Genomic DNA, 16,654 nt, shown 5'->3' with positions numbered 1-16,654 from the left:
GCTGTCTTCCTCTAGTATATGGCAGGTCGCTGGCTGGCTTTGCAGGGGGTACTTATTATAGAAAACCAGTTTGATGGATATAACTGGAGCCAATTTTTACATACTTTTATAAACATTTATTTACACAGTTACAAATTACAAGTAAATACCTCCTAACCCCACAACCAGTGTGATGCCAGTATCTATTTTCAAGGACACAAATAAATTCTAGGATAATGCCCACCATCTTACAATTAAACACAATTAATATATAACTAACAGTGAATTAGTCAATTTGCAGATGGTCTGATGGATAAACTGTTGCGCTTGTTCTTGCCTCTGGCAATGAAGGTGATACCAAGGAGAAGAATGACAGAACAATTGACAGTGTATTTTAGCTGGGAGATTTCAACCATCCTGGTCAATTTACCAGTCTTTTCTTTTAAAAATAAAGTTTCCCCCAACCTGTACCCCATCACCAGTTTTCTCTCCAGGCAGTCCTGATTTCTGCTCTAATACATTTCATGAGTGCCATTCAGCTGTCTCTGCTTCATCTAGATGGCCATTCTTCACATGTAAACCTATGTGGTTAATGCTGGAGGCTGTTTGACCATCAGAGTCTGAGCTTGTCCTTGCCTTATGATACACTGATTATGTTATTTCTTTATTACCACAAAGAGAAACGGTATGGAGGTGCCCACACGCTGGCTGGAACTTGGCTTTTTGAGACCTCAGAGATGTCCTCATTTCTTTCTGTAGATGGTATTTCTTTTGTAGTTATTTCAGAATCTGACACTGTAGGTATTGAAAAGTCCTCAGAAACAGAATCTGGACTTGTCACTGTCTCTCGTCTCCATTGCAAAGTATAGCTCTCTAAATTTTCTGAAGGAAGAACCTCTCCAGAAGTTTCCGCGTACTCACTTTGTGCAGCAAGTAACTGTTCGGCATAACATCGCCAAACTCTTTCATCATCAGTCTGTATGATGTATGAGTCTTTGCTTGGATCATAGCTGGTACCGATTTCTCGTTGGTGGTGTAGCTCCTAACTAACACTCTCTCTCCCTGGTTGAATACTCGCTCTTTAAAGTTTTTCTCCCTCCTTGCAATTTGTGTTAGTTGTTGTAATTTGGCAATCTCTGAAGTATCAGTTGGAGTTAACAAATCAAACTGTTTTCGTAGTTTCTTCTTGAGTAACAGCATTGCCGATGAACTGTGCACGGTAATATGTACAGTGTTCCAGTTAGATAATAGGAATTTGTTTACTCTTGCCAATGTCCCCATGTTCTTTGACGCTTTGGTAGAATGCTAAAGCGTCCGCAAAATCCATTCATTACTGGATGATGTGGAGCTGACTTGATGCAGTATATGCCGTTCCCTTTCAAGTAGTCCTCAGTCTTTCGAAGTAAACTGCGTACCATTATCACTAACAATCTGCTCGGGTGTTCCAAATCTTGTGAATATTTCACCTAGTTTTGCAGTGGTCTGCTCAGTTGTCATGGACTTCATTATCGCGACTTCTGGCCATTTGAGGTGTGCGTTCACAATCACTAAGAACATGTGACCCTCCAATGGGCCAGCATAATCGATGTGTATTCTCTGTCGTCGACCATTCCCATGGGTATAATGGTTGTAATGGTGGAGTGTTCCTTAGTTTTGCACAGGACTGACATTGTTCAACTTTCTCTCCAGTTAGAGCGTCTAACCCTGGCCACCAAAAATCACTGCGTGCCAATCCTCACCACACCAGGATGTCCCTCATGCAATTAGTCAAGGACTCTACTACGCAAGCATGGAAGAATAATCACACAATTCCCCGTAATAGAATTCCATTCTGCACTTTCAACTCAAGCCTTTGTGTAATGTCGGGCTTGAGGTCTGGATTTTAATTATGAACATCTCACGGTGTTCCTTTTTGGACCATGTCCATTGTATATCTTTGAACTTGAGATGAAGTCACTGGTACACTACCCACGAGCAAGAAATAAAAAATATTTTAATTTATTTTTTAAATGTTTCCAATTAAGGGGCAATTCAGCGTGGCCAATCCACCTACCTTGCATATTTTGTGTTGTAGGGGTGAGATCCATGCAGACACGGGGAGAATGTGCAAACTCTACGTGGACAGTGACCTGGGGCTGGGATCGAAACGGGTCCTCGGTGCCGTGAAGCAGCAGTGCTAACCACTGCTCCACCTTGTCACCCCAGAAATACAAAATATTGACAAAATGTTCTTCAAAATGACTTTTAACGGCAAGCATCAGCATTTGCATGCTGCTCTGACTTGCGATATTGGACATCGTAAGTTTGTGCCGACAATATCAAAGACCATTTTTATAATCTATTAGCTACCAAAGAAGGAATACCTTTATACAGCCCAAAGATTGTAGCCAAAGGTCGATGATCTGTCAAAAGAAAATGACCGGAGTTTGCACCCAAAAAGAATGTGCAGGTATACCTGAGCCCAACATGTCTTGCCAACATAGCCCTTCTTACCACACCTTGTTTTACTCCAGCATCCCTCTGTGGTAACATGGATGCATCGTTGCAGCTTTGTTTCTTGTGGTATCAAGTTTGGGGATCTTCGCTCCAGCCCCACCTGTGAAGCTTCTCTTGTTGCTAGCTCCATAGAAGTGGCAGCTTCCACAGTAGCTTTTAGAGTTAAATCAGAGCAGCTTCTTCTGAATAGCTTCACTGCGGAGTCCACAGTGTATGATCACGTATGTGATTCACTTGCCTCAATCCTCGTTGCCAGTTTTCTCTTCTGTTATATTTCTTTGTTGCCGCAAAGATAAAAGGTATGGAGGTGTGTGTTCTTGTAAAACACAAAGAGAGATTTATTCAGAGATGTTACTCATACAATCAAAGATGGTGATATGTTAAAGTGTGCGCAGACACCCTGCTGATGTGACTACACACCTAACCAGCAGGAATGTATTCTCTGAAACATAACAGATAACTACACTTTTTAGCAAAGTTAATTGATTAGTGCTCAAAAGGCTTACCAATTTTCTATTCCTCACTCCTAATCCAAGAACACTGAGGCTAATTGTGTAGCATTATTAACTAATTCTGAACAGATCAGAAATTGAACCAGGAATCTTTCTGGTCTGCAAGGCTTCAGTGCTATAGCAATCTTTATATGTAACCAATGTTCGAGTGGATAGTCGCTCTAGTTGCCAATTGCTTAAGGTGGTTCATTGGAAGATCAACTGAAACTGCACCTTATATTTAAGAAATTAGAGCTTTTCAGTTTATAAAAATTCTAAAGATGTTTTTCATAAACAGTAAGACTAAAAAAAGCTGAATAAATGTGGTTATTCCCTCATGTTCTGACAATGTTGACTTTTACACTGCCAGGTGGATGCTGGACTGATCTCTCGTGCATCACAAATTCTCATCATTTTTCATATTCAGGGTCATGATCTGGCTCCAGTTTTCCTTTGCTGGGGAAGGCTGATTTTGAAGCAGTGCTGACGTTGGTTACTGCATTAGCTCTGCCTCCACAAAGTATTTTATTGTACACTCCCAAGTTGAAGAAAAAAGAAAGCACAAAATAAGTTTTTGATGTCAGAGAAATGAGATGTAAATTTGACTGAGTGGTGCTGCTATAAACTGATTAGACATGGTTATATGCCAATTTAGGGCCTGTAACTTTATTGGATGGATGAGGTTTACAATCATTACACAGTCAATAAAACCGCAAGGAATTTAGCAAAATCAGATCAACTTTTTCAAATTCTTCTTGGATGGCAGAGAGAAGTTCTGGAAAATCGGGAACAAGGAGCGGGATGGAGAATTTGGAGCCTGTTTCTTACCAGGATCAAAGAATGTCGGATTCCCACAGCCTCTGATATTCTGTGCACGGCCTGGTTCACGTATGTGGGAGGTGAACTTTGAAGGGGAGGTACTGAGCACACACCAATTCAAACAGTTATTGGGATCACCTCCACTTCCCATCATCACTCACAGGTATCCAGCTGCATATATTTTAAGTGTCTCCTTCATTTGCTATCATTGCACATAAGAAAATAATAAATGTTCAGAGTGAGAAAAGGCCACCAAACCCATCCCTCTAGTATTCTAACCACCCTAGCCAGGCTTCCAGCTGTTTTTTGAATGTCTCTGACTCTACTACTCCTTGATTATTTTACAAATTTCTATTGGCTCCTGTATTGTGTTTTCTATGCTCCTTGTCATTGATCATCGAATAGCATTTGTCTTATTTATTTGCTGCCATTACTGAAATTTCTGAAGTTCTCACTGACACAATTTCTTTGTCTTCTTAGTTGTCTGTCATTTTGTTCTGTTATTCCTAACAGGGACAGATATAGGCCATTTAGATCATGGCTGATCAGTACTTTAACTCCATTTACCCACTTGTCCTCCTCATCGCTTGATGCCATTGTGCAATTAAAAAAATCTGGTGATCTCCGTTTTGGGGATTTCAATTGATGTGATTCATCTTTTTGGGCGTGATCATTTCAGATTTCCAGTCCTGTTTTGTGTGGGTGGAAAAAGAGCTTCCTGAAAACCATTACCTAATTTTCAAATTTCCCCTCCAGAAGAAATAGGCTATCTCTTTTTACAGTACCAAAACCCCTAATCACGACTCAAATCTCCGAACAAAACTCAAGGCAATATAAGCCAAGTTTATGCAACTTCATTTGTGGTAGAAATTATGATGAATCTGCACAGTATTCCTTCCAAATACAGTATAACTTATTTCTGGTTTGGTACCTAACATTGAAAACTGTACTCCAGATGGGGTCTGACGTGGCTCTGTACAACAGAAGCATTGCTTACTCATTTCTGAATTCCAATCCCCTTTATAAAAAGGCAAGCAAGCATTCCATTGGTCATTTCAATTATTTTTAGTGTCTAATGCACTAGCTTATAGTAACTTATGTACATGGGCACTATTGCTTTACTCCTCCACAGCTCTTAGTTTCTAATTGGAGAAAATACTATTTCAATATCTGCCATAGTTTTGCCCATTTAGTTAGTCTGTCTGTTTCTTCAATTACCTGCACTTTCCAACTTTTGCCATCGGTGAATTTCGATATACAACTCTCTTGTCCTTCATCTGAATCATTAGTGTAAATGGTGAAAAGTTGAGGCCTCAGTACAGATCCAAGGGGAATGGAACTTGTCACATCTCTCCACAGAACTAGACCTTTACCCCTACTATCTGTCCCCTACCTCCCCATTAATGATCAATAATTGTCAAAGGATATCTGTAATTTTCAATTTTGCTAACAATCCTGTATGCAGGACCATTTTCTGGAAGGCCATCGTGTCCTTTGACATTCCCCTTTCCCTCATGTGGTGACCCCCCTCAAATCACAGATCAATAAGAGGTCAGTCCTTTATTTTTAGGGCGGCACAGTGGCTTTACGGTGCCAGGGACCGAGTTCAATTCCCAGATTGCGTCACTGTCTGTGTGGAGTCTGCACGTTCTCCCCGTGTCTGCGTGGGTTTCCTCCAGGTGCTCGGGTTTCCTTCCACAAATCTCAAAAAATTAGCTTGTTAGGTGAATTACACATTCTGAATTCTCCCTAACATGCGTACCCGAACATGCGCCGCAGTGTGGCGACTAGGGGAGTTTCACAGTAACTTCATTGCAGTGTGAATGTAAGTCTACGTGTGACACTAAAAGATTATTATTAATCAGAAATGACCCAACCTTCACAAATTCAGGTTGTCTTTCTTTGATGAACTGCCTAATTTGCGGATGGCACAAAAATAGATGGGAAGGCAAGTAGTCAGGATGATACAAAGAGTCTACAGAAGGATGTAGAATGGCCATGTAACTGGGCAAAAACTTGACAAATGGAATATTATGTAGGAAAATGTGAAATTATGCACTTTAGGAGGAAGAATGTTATTTAAATGGAGAAAGTGCAGAAAACTGCAGCACAGAGGGATTTGGGGTTCCTTGCGCATAAATCACAAGCTAGCATGCAAGTTCAGCAGATTATCGGGATGGCAAATGTAATGTTGGCTTTTATTTCAAAGGGAATGGAGTAGAAAAATAGGGAAGTCTTGCTAAAATGATACCACACCTGGAAGACTATGAACAGTTTTGGTCCCCTTCTCTGAGGAAAGATAAACTGGCATTGGATGCAATCCATAGAAGATTTACAAGGTTGATCCCGGGTATGGAGGGATTTTCTTGAGGAGAGGTTGAGTAGGCTGGGACTGGAGTTTAGAAGATTGAGATGTGACCTTATTGCAATATATAGGATTCTCAGGGGGCTCGGCAGGGTAGATGCTGAGAGGTTGTTTCCCCTTGTGGGAGGGTCTAGGATCAGAGTAAGGGGTCGTCCATTTAAGACCGAGATGAGGAGGAATTTCTTCTCTCACAGGAATCTGTGGAATGCTTACCACAGAGGGCTGTAGAGGCTGGGTCGTTAAGTATGTCCAAGGCTGAGATGGACAGATTTTCTATCAGTAAAGAAATTCAGGTATATGGAGATAAGACGAGAAAGTGGGGTTGAGGAAGATCAGATCAGTCATGGTCATGATCTCATTGAATGGCAGAGCAGGCCGAATGGTCCACTTCTGCTTTTACGCCTTATGGTCTTGTGATATCTACCCAAGTGCTCAGTCACTGTTTCTCTGCCTTTGATTAATTCAATTTAACTTACCCATAATTCTTAATGGGCTTCTCTCTTTCACTTCTTTAAAAAAATAGTGCCATTTGACAGTTTCAATGTAATGGCACAGTTCCTCAATCGTGGGGGCAATGTACAATTATGACTAATATAATTGCAATTTTCTCATCTATTTTTTTAAATATGTGTTTGCTGTATTTGTCATTGAAGTGCAATGTTTTATTGCTGTTCATTTCATGATTGCCCATTCTTGGACACTTATTACTGCACTGCATTATTCACTGGTCCTCCATGTTTTTGTTGGTCTGCATGTTATTTGTGTAATTTGGCTAAAGAGAAATGTACAGCTCTGTAATGACCACTGCAAAGTTCTAAAAATATCATCTTATAACCTGTCTTTTAAATCTTACATTCAGATGAACTATCTAGCATCTTTTACAATTTCACAAAGCTAACTGGCTCCATTTCTTCCCTGAGCAGCTTGTTACATGTTTGTTTCACCCTTGATAAAGTATTTAAATCATTAAGCCTGTTCACTTTTCCTCTTCTCAAGGTAAGTCTGTACTTCCAGTATATAGAATTTGTTGTTATGTCAAAGAATTATTAGGGTTCAGTTGATCTGCACCCCTTAGAATAATGAAAATTGAATTTTGAAAACTTTGCTAAGGCATTTCCAAGTTTGTTTATTCTCTATGTCAACATTTCCAGCTTTTCTCACACGTTAGGTCCCCAATCCTTTGTATCAATTCTATTGAAGATCTTATTTGCCCTCTAATACTACAGTATGATACACACAGAATTGCAGGTGGGGTCAAAAAAGTGCTCTTTACAATTTATTCCCCCTGGTGATTCATGTTTTATACCTCTGGCCATGTGCTGCAAAGGTCTTCAGAGCCACCTGCCAGAGTCCTTGGTTATCTGCTCTGTTTTGTAAGACCTAATCTAGATGACTTCATCTATCTGGTTTTATTGATTGCTGCTTTTGCAGACCATCCCCTCCACTTCGATTATATATTGTAAAATTTAAGCTGTGTTATGGGCGAGGCGTTTTCAGAACCCCAAAATGTATCATAGAGTTCAACCAACCTCTCCCTTTAATGGATTTTTTGCTTTTCTTAGCACACTGGTTTTCTTCCTAGGTGTGGGATTACAATTATGGACACGTGGGCTTTTAAACACAAAACGATGTTTATTCCATGAACTCAACTTAACATCTTAAATAAACATTAAATAAACATCTCTTAACACCCCTTACTTCAAAGATAACTTAGAAAATATTGCAACAGTAAATAACTCCTTAAAATGTTCCTTCAAACTTCCAAGAGACTTAACACCTTTAAACAGTATCACATCAGGTTAAAGGATATATATATTTTCTGTTTTATGGCAGAGATATATACGCTTGGTTGACTTCAGCTCCAGCACCTTGCTTTCTTCCTCCAAACTCTCTGGAAACACGCAGACACACCCAAGCTGCTTTCTCAAACCTGGCTTTCTCCCTTCAAGCAGATCACAGCAAACCAGAACTTCTCAAGCTGCTGTCTCAAACTGGCTTTCTACTTTTAAACTGCTCTCAGCAAAACCAGCCAGGCGCTTTTTAGCTTCTCTCTGCAAAACCAGCCAAGCACTTTTTAAACTCCAAAACCAAACTGCAAAATGGCTGAACTGAGCTCCACCCATTCTCTGACATCACTGTTTTCTTAAAGGTACATTGCTTACACATCCATTTCTTAAAGGCACTCTTGCATGACACCTCCCCCCAAGAAAAAAAAAGAAACCATCAACTTCAAGATGGTTTCATTTTTCACTTTTGCACCATCCACTAAGAAATGTACACAGTAAATATACCTTTTCGTTTTAAAAAAAAACAACACGTGCAAACAGGTATAATAATATAGTCCATTGTTCTTTGTTCTTCTTCCTCCAACCAAAATCCTTCTTGATTGACAGTCTCTTTGAACAAAGTCTCTGCACGATCCATCCATTCCTCTACTCCCCGGCATTTCTCTTTAGAATCAGATACTTGCGTTCAATCTGACCACAGAACCCCTTGCAATTCTCCAATACAGGAGCATTGGTGACCACAGCTTTCAGGCAGTCAAATGCCTGTTGAAAAACGCTGTCCATTGAAATTTTTTAGGTTTCTTTAGCAATTCCATCAGTGGAGTAATCACGCCACAAAATTTTGCACAGCTGTTCGATCAAATTCATTCATGTTAAGAGATCGCATTGCCTCCCTTCGTCTTGAGGTTATCGGAAACTCCTCAAGGAAAGTGATTCGGGCTTCTCCAAATTCACTATCGGCTAGGTTCATCACCAAACCCGCCTCCTGAAGTCAATCGAAGAACTCCATACGATGTTTTAAAGGTTCTTTCCATGACTGGAAGTTGGAAATAAAAGCAGATTGTCCCACTTTCTCAATGCAATCCTTCAATGGTGGGACAGGATATGAGTCCGTTCTTGTAACTGCATTCACCTTTCGATAGTCCACACACAACTGTTGGGTACCGTCTGGTTTAGGTACCATCACTATGGGTGAGCTCCATTGGCTGCAACCCACTTCAATTATGCTATTCTTCAACATACTCTCAATCTCTCTGTTAACCTGTGCCAATTCTAAAGGGTTGAGTCTATCTGGATGTTGTTTGATAGGAACAGCATTTCCCACATCTACATCATGTACAGCCATTTTAGTACTTCCCAATTTATCTCTACAAACTTGCCCATGTGATATCAATAACTCTTTCAGGTCAGTTTGTTTTTCCTCTGGAAGGTAATTTAACAATTCATCCCAATTTTTAAGAACATCCTCATTTTCAAATTTAATTTGAGGTAGGTCAAATTCACAGTCATCTGGATTTGGTTCGTCACTTTGAGTTAGAATCATTAAAACCGCCTTTTTCTCTCCTTCCCTTTCAAAGTACCTAGAACATAGAACATAGAACAATACAGCGCAGTACAGGCCCTTCGGCCCACGATGTTGCACCAAAACAAAAGCCATCTAACCTACACTATGCCATTATCATCCATATGTTTATCCAATAAACTTTTAAATGCCCTCAATGTTGGCGAGTTCACTACTGTAGCAGGTAGGGCATTCCACGGCCTCACTACTCTTTGCGTAAAGAACCTACCTCTGACCTCTGTCCTATATCTATTACCCCTCAGTTTAAGGCTATGTCCCCTCGTGCTAGCCATATCCATCCGCGGGAGAAGGCTCTCACTGTCCACCCTATCCAACCCCCTGATCATTTTGTATGCCTCTATTAAGTCTCCTCTTAACCTTCTTCTCTCCAACGAAAACAACCTCAAGTCCGTCAGCCTTTCCTCATAAGATTTTCCCTCCATACCAGGCAACATCCTGGTAAATCTCCTCTGCATCCGCTCCAAAGCCTCCACGTCCTTCCTATAATGCGGTGACCAGAACTGTACGCAATACTCCAAATGCGGCCGGACCAGAGTTCTGTACAGCTGCAACATGACCTCCCGACTCCGGAACTCAATCCCTCTACCAATAAAGGCCAACACTCCATAGGCCTTCTTCACAACCCTATCAACCTGGGTGGCAACTTTCAGGGATCTATGTACATGGACACCTAGATCCCTCTGCTCAGCCACACTTTCAAGATCTTTACCATTAGCCAAATATTCCGCATTCCTGTTATTCCTTCCAAAGTGAATCACCTCACACTTCTCTACATTAAACTCCATTTGCCACCTCTCAGCCCAGCTCTGCAGCTTATCTATATCCCTCTGTAACCTGCTACATCCTTCCACACTATCGACAACACCACCGACTTTAGTATCGTCTGCAAATTTACTCACCCACCCTTCTGCGCCTTCCTCTAGGTCATTGATAAAAATGACAAACAGCAACGGCCCCAGAACAGATCCTTGTGGTACTCCACTTGTGACTGTACTCCATTCTGAACATTTCCCATCAACCACCACCCTCTGTCTTCTTTCAGCTAGCCAATTTCTGATCCACATCTCTAAATCACCCTCAATCCCCCGCCTCCGTATTTTTTGCAATAGCCTACCGTGGGGAACCTTATCAAACGCTTTGCTGAAATCCATATACACCACATCAACTGCTCTACCCTCGTCTACCTGTTCAGTCACCTTCTCAAAGAACTCAATAAGGTTTGTGAGGCATGACCTACCTTTCACAAAGCCATGCTGACTATCCCTGATCATATTATTCCTATCTAGATGATTATAAATCTTGTCCCTTATAATCCCCTCCAAGACTTTACCCACTACAGACGTGAGGCTCACCGGTCTATAGTTGCCGGGGTTGTCTCTGCTCCCCTTTTTGAACAAAGGGACCACATTTGCTGTCCTCCAGTCCTCTGGCACTATTCCTGTAGCCAATGATGACATAAAAATCAAAGCCAAAGGTCCAGCAATCTCTTCCCTGGCCTCCCATAGAATCCTAGGATAAATCCCATCAGGTCCCGGGGACTTATCTATTTTCAGCCTGTCCAGAATTGCCAACACCTCTTCCCTACGTACCTCAATGCCATCTATTCTATTAGCCTGGGGCTCAGCATTCTCATCCACAACATTATCTTTTTCCTGAGTGAATACTGACGAAAAATATTCATTTAGTATCTCGCCTATCTCTTCAGACTCCACACACAATTTCCCATCCCTGTCCTTGACTGGTCCTACTCTTTCCCTAGTCATTCGCTTATTCCTGACATACCTATAGAAAGCTTTTGGGTTTTCCTTGATCCTTCCTGCCAAATACTTCTCATGTCCCCTCCTTGCTCGTCTTAGCTCTCTCTTTAGATCCTTCCTCGCTACCTTGTAACTATCCATCGCCCCAACCGAAACTTCACACTTCATCTTCACATAGGCCTTCTTCTTCCTCTTAACAAGAGATTCCACTTCCTTGGTAAACCACGCTTCCCTCGCTCGACGCCTTCCTCCCTGTCTGACCGGTACATACTTATCAAGAACACGCAGTAGCTGATCCTTGAACAAGCCCCACTTATCCAGTGTGCCCAACACTTGCAGCCTACTTCTCCACCTTATCCCCCCCAAGTCACGTCTAATGGCATCATAATTGCCCTTCCCCCAGCTATAACTCTTGCCCTGCGGTGTATACTTATCCCTTTCCATCATTAACGTAAACGTCACCGAATTGTGGTCACTGTCCCCAAAGTGCTCTCCTACCTCCAAATCCAACACCTGGCCTGGTTCATTACCCAAAACCAAATCCAACGTGGCCTCGCCTCTTGTTGGCCTGTCAACATATTGTTTCAGGAAACCCTCCTGCACACACTGTACAAAAAACGACCCATCTATTGTACTCGAACTATATCTTTTCCAGTCAATATTTGGAAAGTTAAAGTCTCCCATAATAACTACCCTGTTACTTTCGCTCATATCCAGAATCATCTTCGCCATCCTTTCCTCTACATCCCTAGAACTATTAGGAGGCCTATAAAAAACTCCCAACAGGGTGACCTCGCCTTTCCTGTTTCTAACTTCAGCCAATACTACCTCGGAAGAAGAGTCCCCATCTAGCATCCTCTCCGCCACCGTAATACTGCTCTTGACTAGCAGCGCCACACCTCCCCCTCTTTTGCCTCCTTCTCTGAGCTTACTAAAACACCTAAACCCCGGAACCTGCAACATCCATTCCTGTCCCTGCTCTATCCATGTCTCCGAAATGGCCACAACATCGAAGTCCCAGGTACCAACCCACGCTGCCAGTTCCCCTACCTTGTTTCGTATACTCCTGGCATTGAAGTAGACACACTTCAAACCGCCTACCTGAACGCTGGCCCCCTCCTGCGACGTCAAATCTGTGCTCCTGACCTCTATACTCTCATTCTCCCTTACCCTAAAACTACAATCCAGGTTCCCATGCCCCTGCTGCATTAGTTTAAACCCCCCCAAAGAGCACTAACAAATCTCCCCCCCAGGATATTTGTGCCCCTCAGGTTCAGATGTAGACCATCCTGTCTGTAGAGGTCCCACCTTCCCCAGAAAGAGCCCCAGTTATCCAAAAATCTGAAACCCTCCCGCCTGCACCATCCCTGTAGCCACGTGTTTAAATGCTCTCTCTCCCTATTCCTCATCTCACTATCACGTGGCACGGGCAACAACCCAGAGATAACAACTCTGTTTGTTCTAGTTCTGAGCTTCCATCCTAGCTCCCTGAAAGCCTGCCTGACATCCTTGTCCCCTTTCCTACCTATGTCGTTGGTGCCAATGTGGACCACGACTTGGGGCTGCTCCCCCTCCCCCCTAAGGACCCGGAAAACACGATCCGAGACATCACGTACCCTTGCACCTGGGAGGCAACATACCAAACGTGAGTCTCTCACGCTCCCACAAAATCTCCTATCTGTGCCCCTGACTATAGAGTCCCCAATTACTAATGCTCTGCTCCTCTCCCCCCTTCCCTTCTGAGCAACAGGGACAGACTCCGTGCCAGAGGCCCGTACCCCATGGCTTACCCCTGGTAAGTCGTCCCCCCCACAAGTATCCAAAGCGGTATACTTGTTTCTCAGGGGAACGACCGCAGGGGATCCCTGCACTGACTGTTTTTTCCCAGTCCCTCTTACAGTTACCCACCTATCTCCAATCTTTGGTGTAACTAATTCCCTGAAGCTGCTATCTATGATCTATGACCCCTTCTGCCTCCCGAATGATCCGAAGTTCTTCCAACTCCAGCTCCATTTCCCTAACTCGGTCTTGGAGGAGCTGGAGATGGCAGCACTTCCTGCAGGTAAAATCAGCAGGGACACTAACTGTATCCCTCACCTCAAACATTCTGCCGGAGGAACATTGCACTCCCTTCCCTGCCATTCCTCTAACTTTCTACCAAGATCTGGCTAACAACTAAATTAAATTTTTATAAAAAATAATAATAATATAATAAAAATATGGTACTTACCTCAGACCAATGGGTTTTATTATTAGGTTAGAGGAGGAGGGCGGGTGGGAGACACTACACGTGTAGTGTCTCGGGTTTCCTCTCCACCAGAATTTATTGGTGAGGGTCTTCCCAGACGTCCGCGGGTCGACTTCCTGATCCCGCCTAAAAAACTAATTTAAAAAAAAAGAAAAATTCTCAGCTCCTGCTGAAATTGACTAACCAGCCAGCTCCACTCCCGCCGAAATCGACTGGCCTGCCCCTGCAAAGAGAAGTGCTTTTAAAGGTTGACTTACCTCCCAGCAACCTCCTTCCGCAATGCTCCCGCTGAAATTGACTAACCAGCTGCTCTCACGCCACCGAAATCGACTGGCCTGCCCCTGCAAAGAGAAGTGCTTTTAAAGGTTGACTTACCTCCCAGCAACCTCCTTCCGCAATGCTCCCGCTGAAATTGACTAACCAGCTGCTCTCACGCCACCGAAATCGACTGGCCTGCCCCTGCAAAGAGAAGTGCTTTTAAAGGTTGACTTACCTCCCAGCAACCTCCTTCCGCAATGCTCCCGCTGAAATTGACTAACCAGCTGCTCTCACGCCACCGAAATCGACTGGCCTGCCCCTGCAAAGAGAAGTGCTTTTAAAGGTTGACTTACCTCCCAGTAACCTCCTTCCGCAATGCTCCCGCTGAAATTGACTAACCAGCTGCTCTCACGCCACCGAAATCGACTGCATAGACCTTTTAAGCATATTCACATGACACACTCGGTGAGTCTTCCTTCTATCTGGTGTTTTTACCATATAATGAACCTCACTTAATTTCCTTTCAATCATATACGGTCCACAAAACCTAGCTTTTAAAGGCTCACCTACCACTGGTAACAACATTAAAACTTTATCCCCACTGGCAAAACTACGAACTTTGGATTTCTTGGCTACTACCCGTTTCAACACATTGTGCAACTTTCAAATGTTGTCTAGCCAATTCACCTCTATTTAATCGTTCCCTAAAATTTGACACGTAATCCAATAGTGTAATTTCCGATTTCTCACCCACCAATTTTTCCTTAATCAATTTAAGTTGTCCTCTTACCTCATGACCAAAAATTAGTTCAAAAGGACTAAATTTGGTAGACTCATTAGGTGCATCCCTAATTGCAAACAATACGAATGGGATTCCTTTATCCCAATCCTCTGGATAATCTTGACAATATGCCCTCAACATTGTCTTTAATGTCTGATGCCACCTTTCTAACGCTCCCTGCGATTCTGGATGTTACGCAGTTGATTTAAATTGTTTTCCTAAGCTATACATAACTTCTTTGAATAACTTTGAAGTAAAATTTGATCCTTGATCCGATTGAATTTCTGTGGGGAGTCCATATCTAGTAAAGAATTTAAGTAACTCCTCCACAATCATTTTAGCTGTCATATTACGTACTGGAATGGCCTCTGGAAACCTAGTAGACACATCCATTATCGTCAAAAGATATTGATTCCCACTTTTTGTTTTAGGAAGCGGTCCTACACAATCGATTAGGACCCTTGTAAAAGATTCCTCAACTGCTGGAATGGGTATTAAGGGCGCTGGTTTTATCACTGCTTGAGGTTTCCCTATCACTTGACATGTGTGACATGATTGACAAAACTTAACTACATCTTTATGTAGTCCAGGCCAATAAAAATGTTTCTGGATTTTAGCTTGAGTTTTCCTTATTCCCAAATGACCTCCCACTGGTACCTCGTGTGCAACTCGCAACACCTCCTTTCTATACCCTACTGGCAAAACTACTTGATGAACTTCTGCCCACATTTCATCCGCCTGCATATGTACAGGTCTCCATTTTCTCATCAAGACATCATTTTTACGGTAATAACACTCTGGTATACTCTCAGATTCCTCTTCCGTATAGACTTTCTGATATATCCGTTTTATTTCTACATCTTTCTGTTGTAACTCTGCCAATTTTCCTGAACTAAAAATATCCGCCTCATCCTCCACCTGTTCTTGTTCTTTTTCAACCATCTGATCAAAAATCGTTTCTGATAATTGCTCTTCAACTTCATCTTCCCTCTTTGATTTCTCCTCTTGTCTTAACCTGTGACTTTGCGACCTTGTTACTACACAATCCAGAAAAATCCCAGGATATTCGTCCTTCAACCCTTCAGTTGTCTGATTTTCCACTGGCTTATCAACCACAGTAGGCATCACTCCCACCTGCAATCCAGCTATATCATTACCCAAGATAAACTGTATTCCTGGACAAGATAGTTTCTCTATTACTCCTACTACCACTTCACCACTCTTCGCTGGACTTTTAACCTTACCTTATATAATGGGACACTACTCCTCTCACCCTGAATTCCACATATCACCACCTTTTCTGGCAACATTCTTCCCAAACTACACAATTCCTCATCTCTTACCATTAAAGATTGACTAGCCCCTGTATCTCTTAAAATTGTGACTTCTTTACCTGCTCCTCCTGATACACATGAGAAAACTTTACCCACACAAGTAAATTCTTTAAAGACATCTGGCACCTTCTTCACAATTACTTCTTGAACAGGCTGTACAATCGTTTGCACCTCCTTCGTTTCCCTTGGGCTTTCCTTTACCACTCTGACAAACCCCACTGTCTTATCCTGTTTTACCACATCAGCCTTCCCAATGCTTTTCTTCAACCACCAACACTGTGACTTTACATGGCCTAGTTTATTACAGTGAAAACATCTGAAACTTTTCATTTGTTTTCCACCCTCCTGGATTTCTTTTTTAATCTGAGGTGCACTCTCTTTATTGTCTCCCATCAGATCACCTTTACCGTTACCACTTGAGTATTTCTCATGTCCCCAGTTTCTATCCCTCACCGGCTGAAACTGATGTCAGAAACCAATCTTTGATTTATGAACTAATTCATAATCATCTGCCATTTCCGTTGCTAACCTCGCAGTTTTAACCCTCTGTTCTTCCACATAAGTTCTCACTACATCAGGAATTGAATTTTTAAACTCCTCCAAAAGTATAATTTCTCTGAGAGCTTCATACGTTTGGTCTATTTTCAAAGCCCTTATCCACCTATCAAAATTACTCTCTTTGAGCCTTTCAAACTCCATGTATGTTTGACCAAATTCTTTCCTTAAATTTCTAAACCTTTGTCTGTAAGCTTCAGGC

General features: G+C 42.3%; 1 protein-coding gene across 4 annotated transcripts in view; it reads left to right on the top strand.

Annotated features, from left to right (window-relative positions):
• Window positions 1-16,654, top strand: part of hps5 (HPS5 biogenesis of lysosomal organelles complex 2 subunit 2) — a 110,192-nt gene that overhangs the window by 30,012 nt on the left and 63,526 nt on the right. For all 4 annotated transcript variants that reach the window (XM_072518983.1, XM_072518982.1, XM_072518985.1 and 1 more), the window contains one exon: window positions 3,733-3,948. In XM_072518983.1, the coding sequence (XP_072375084.1) occupies window positions 3,733-3,948 (216 nt within the window). The remainder of the gene's footprint in view (window positions 1-3,732; window positions 3,949-16,654) is intronic.

This window comes from Scyliorhinus torazame, chromosome 10 (genome assembly GCF_047496885.1).
Source record: "Scyliorhinus torazame isolate Kashiwa2021f chromosome 10, sScyTor2.1, whole genome shotgun sequence".
Taxonomy (NCBI): domain Eukaryota; kingdom Metazoa; phylum Chordata; class Chondrichthyes; order Carcharhiniformes; family Scyliorhinidae; genus Scyliorhinus; species Scyliorhinus torazame.
The sequence above is the reverse complement of the archived record's forward strand: the minus strand, read 5'-3'. Positions and strand labels throughout refer to the sequence as shown.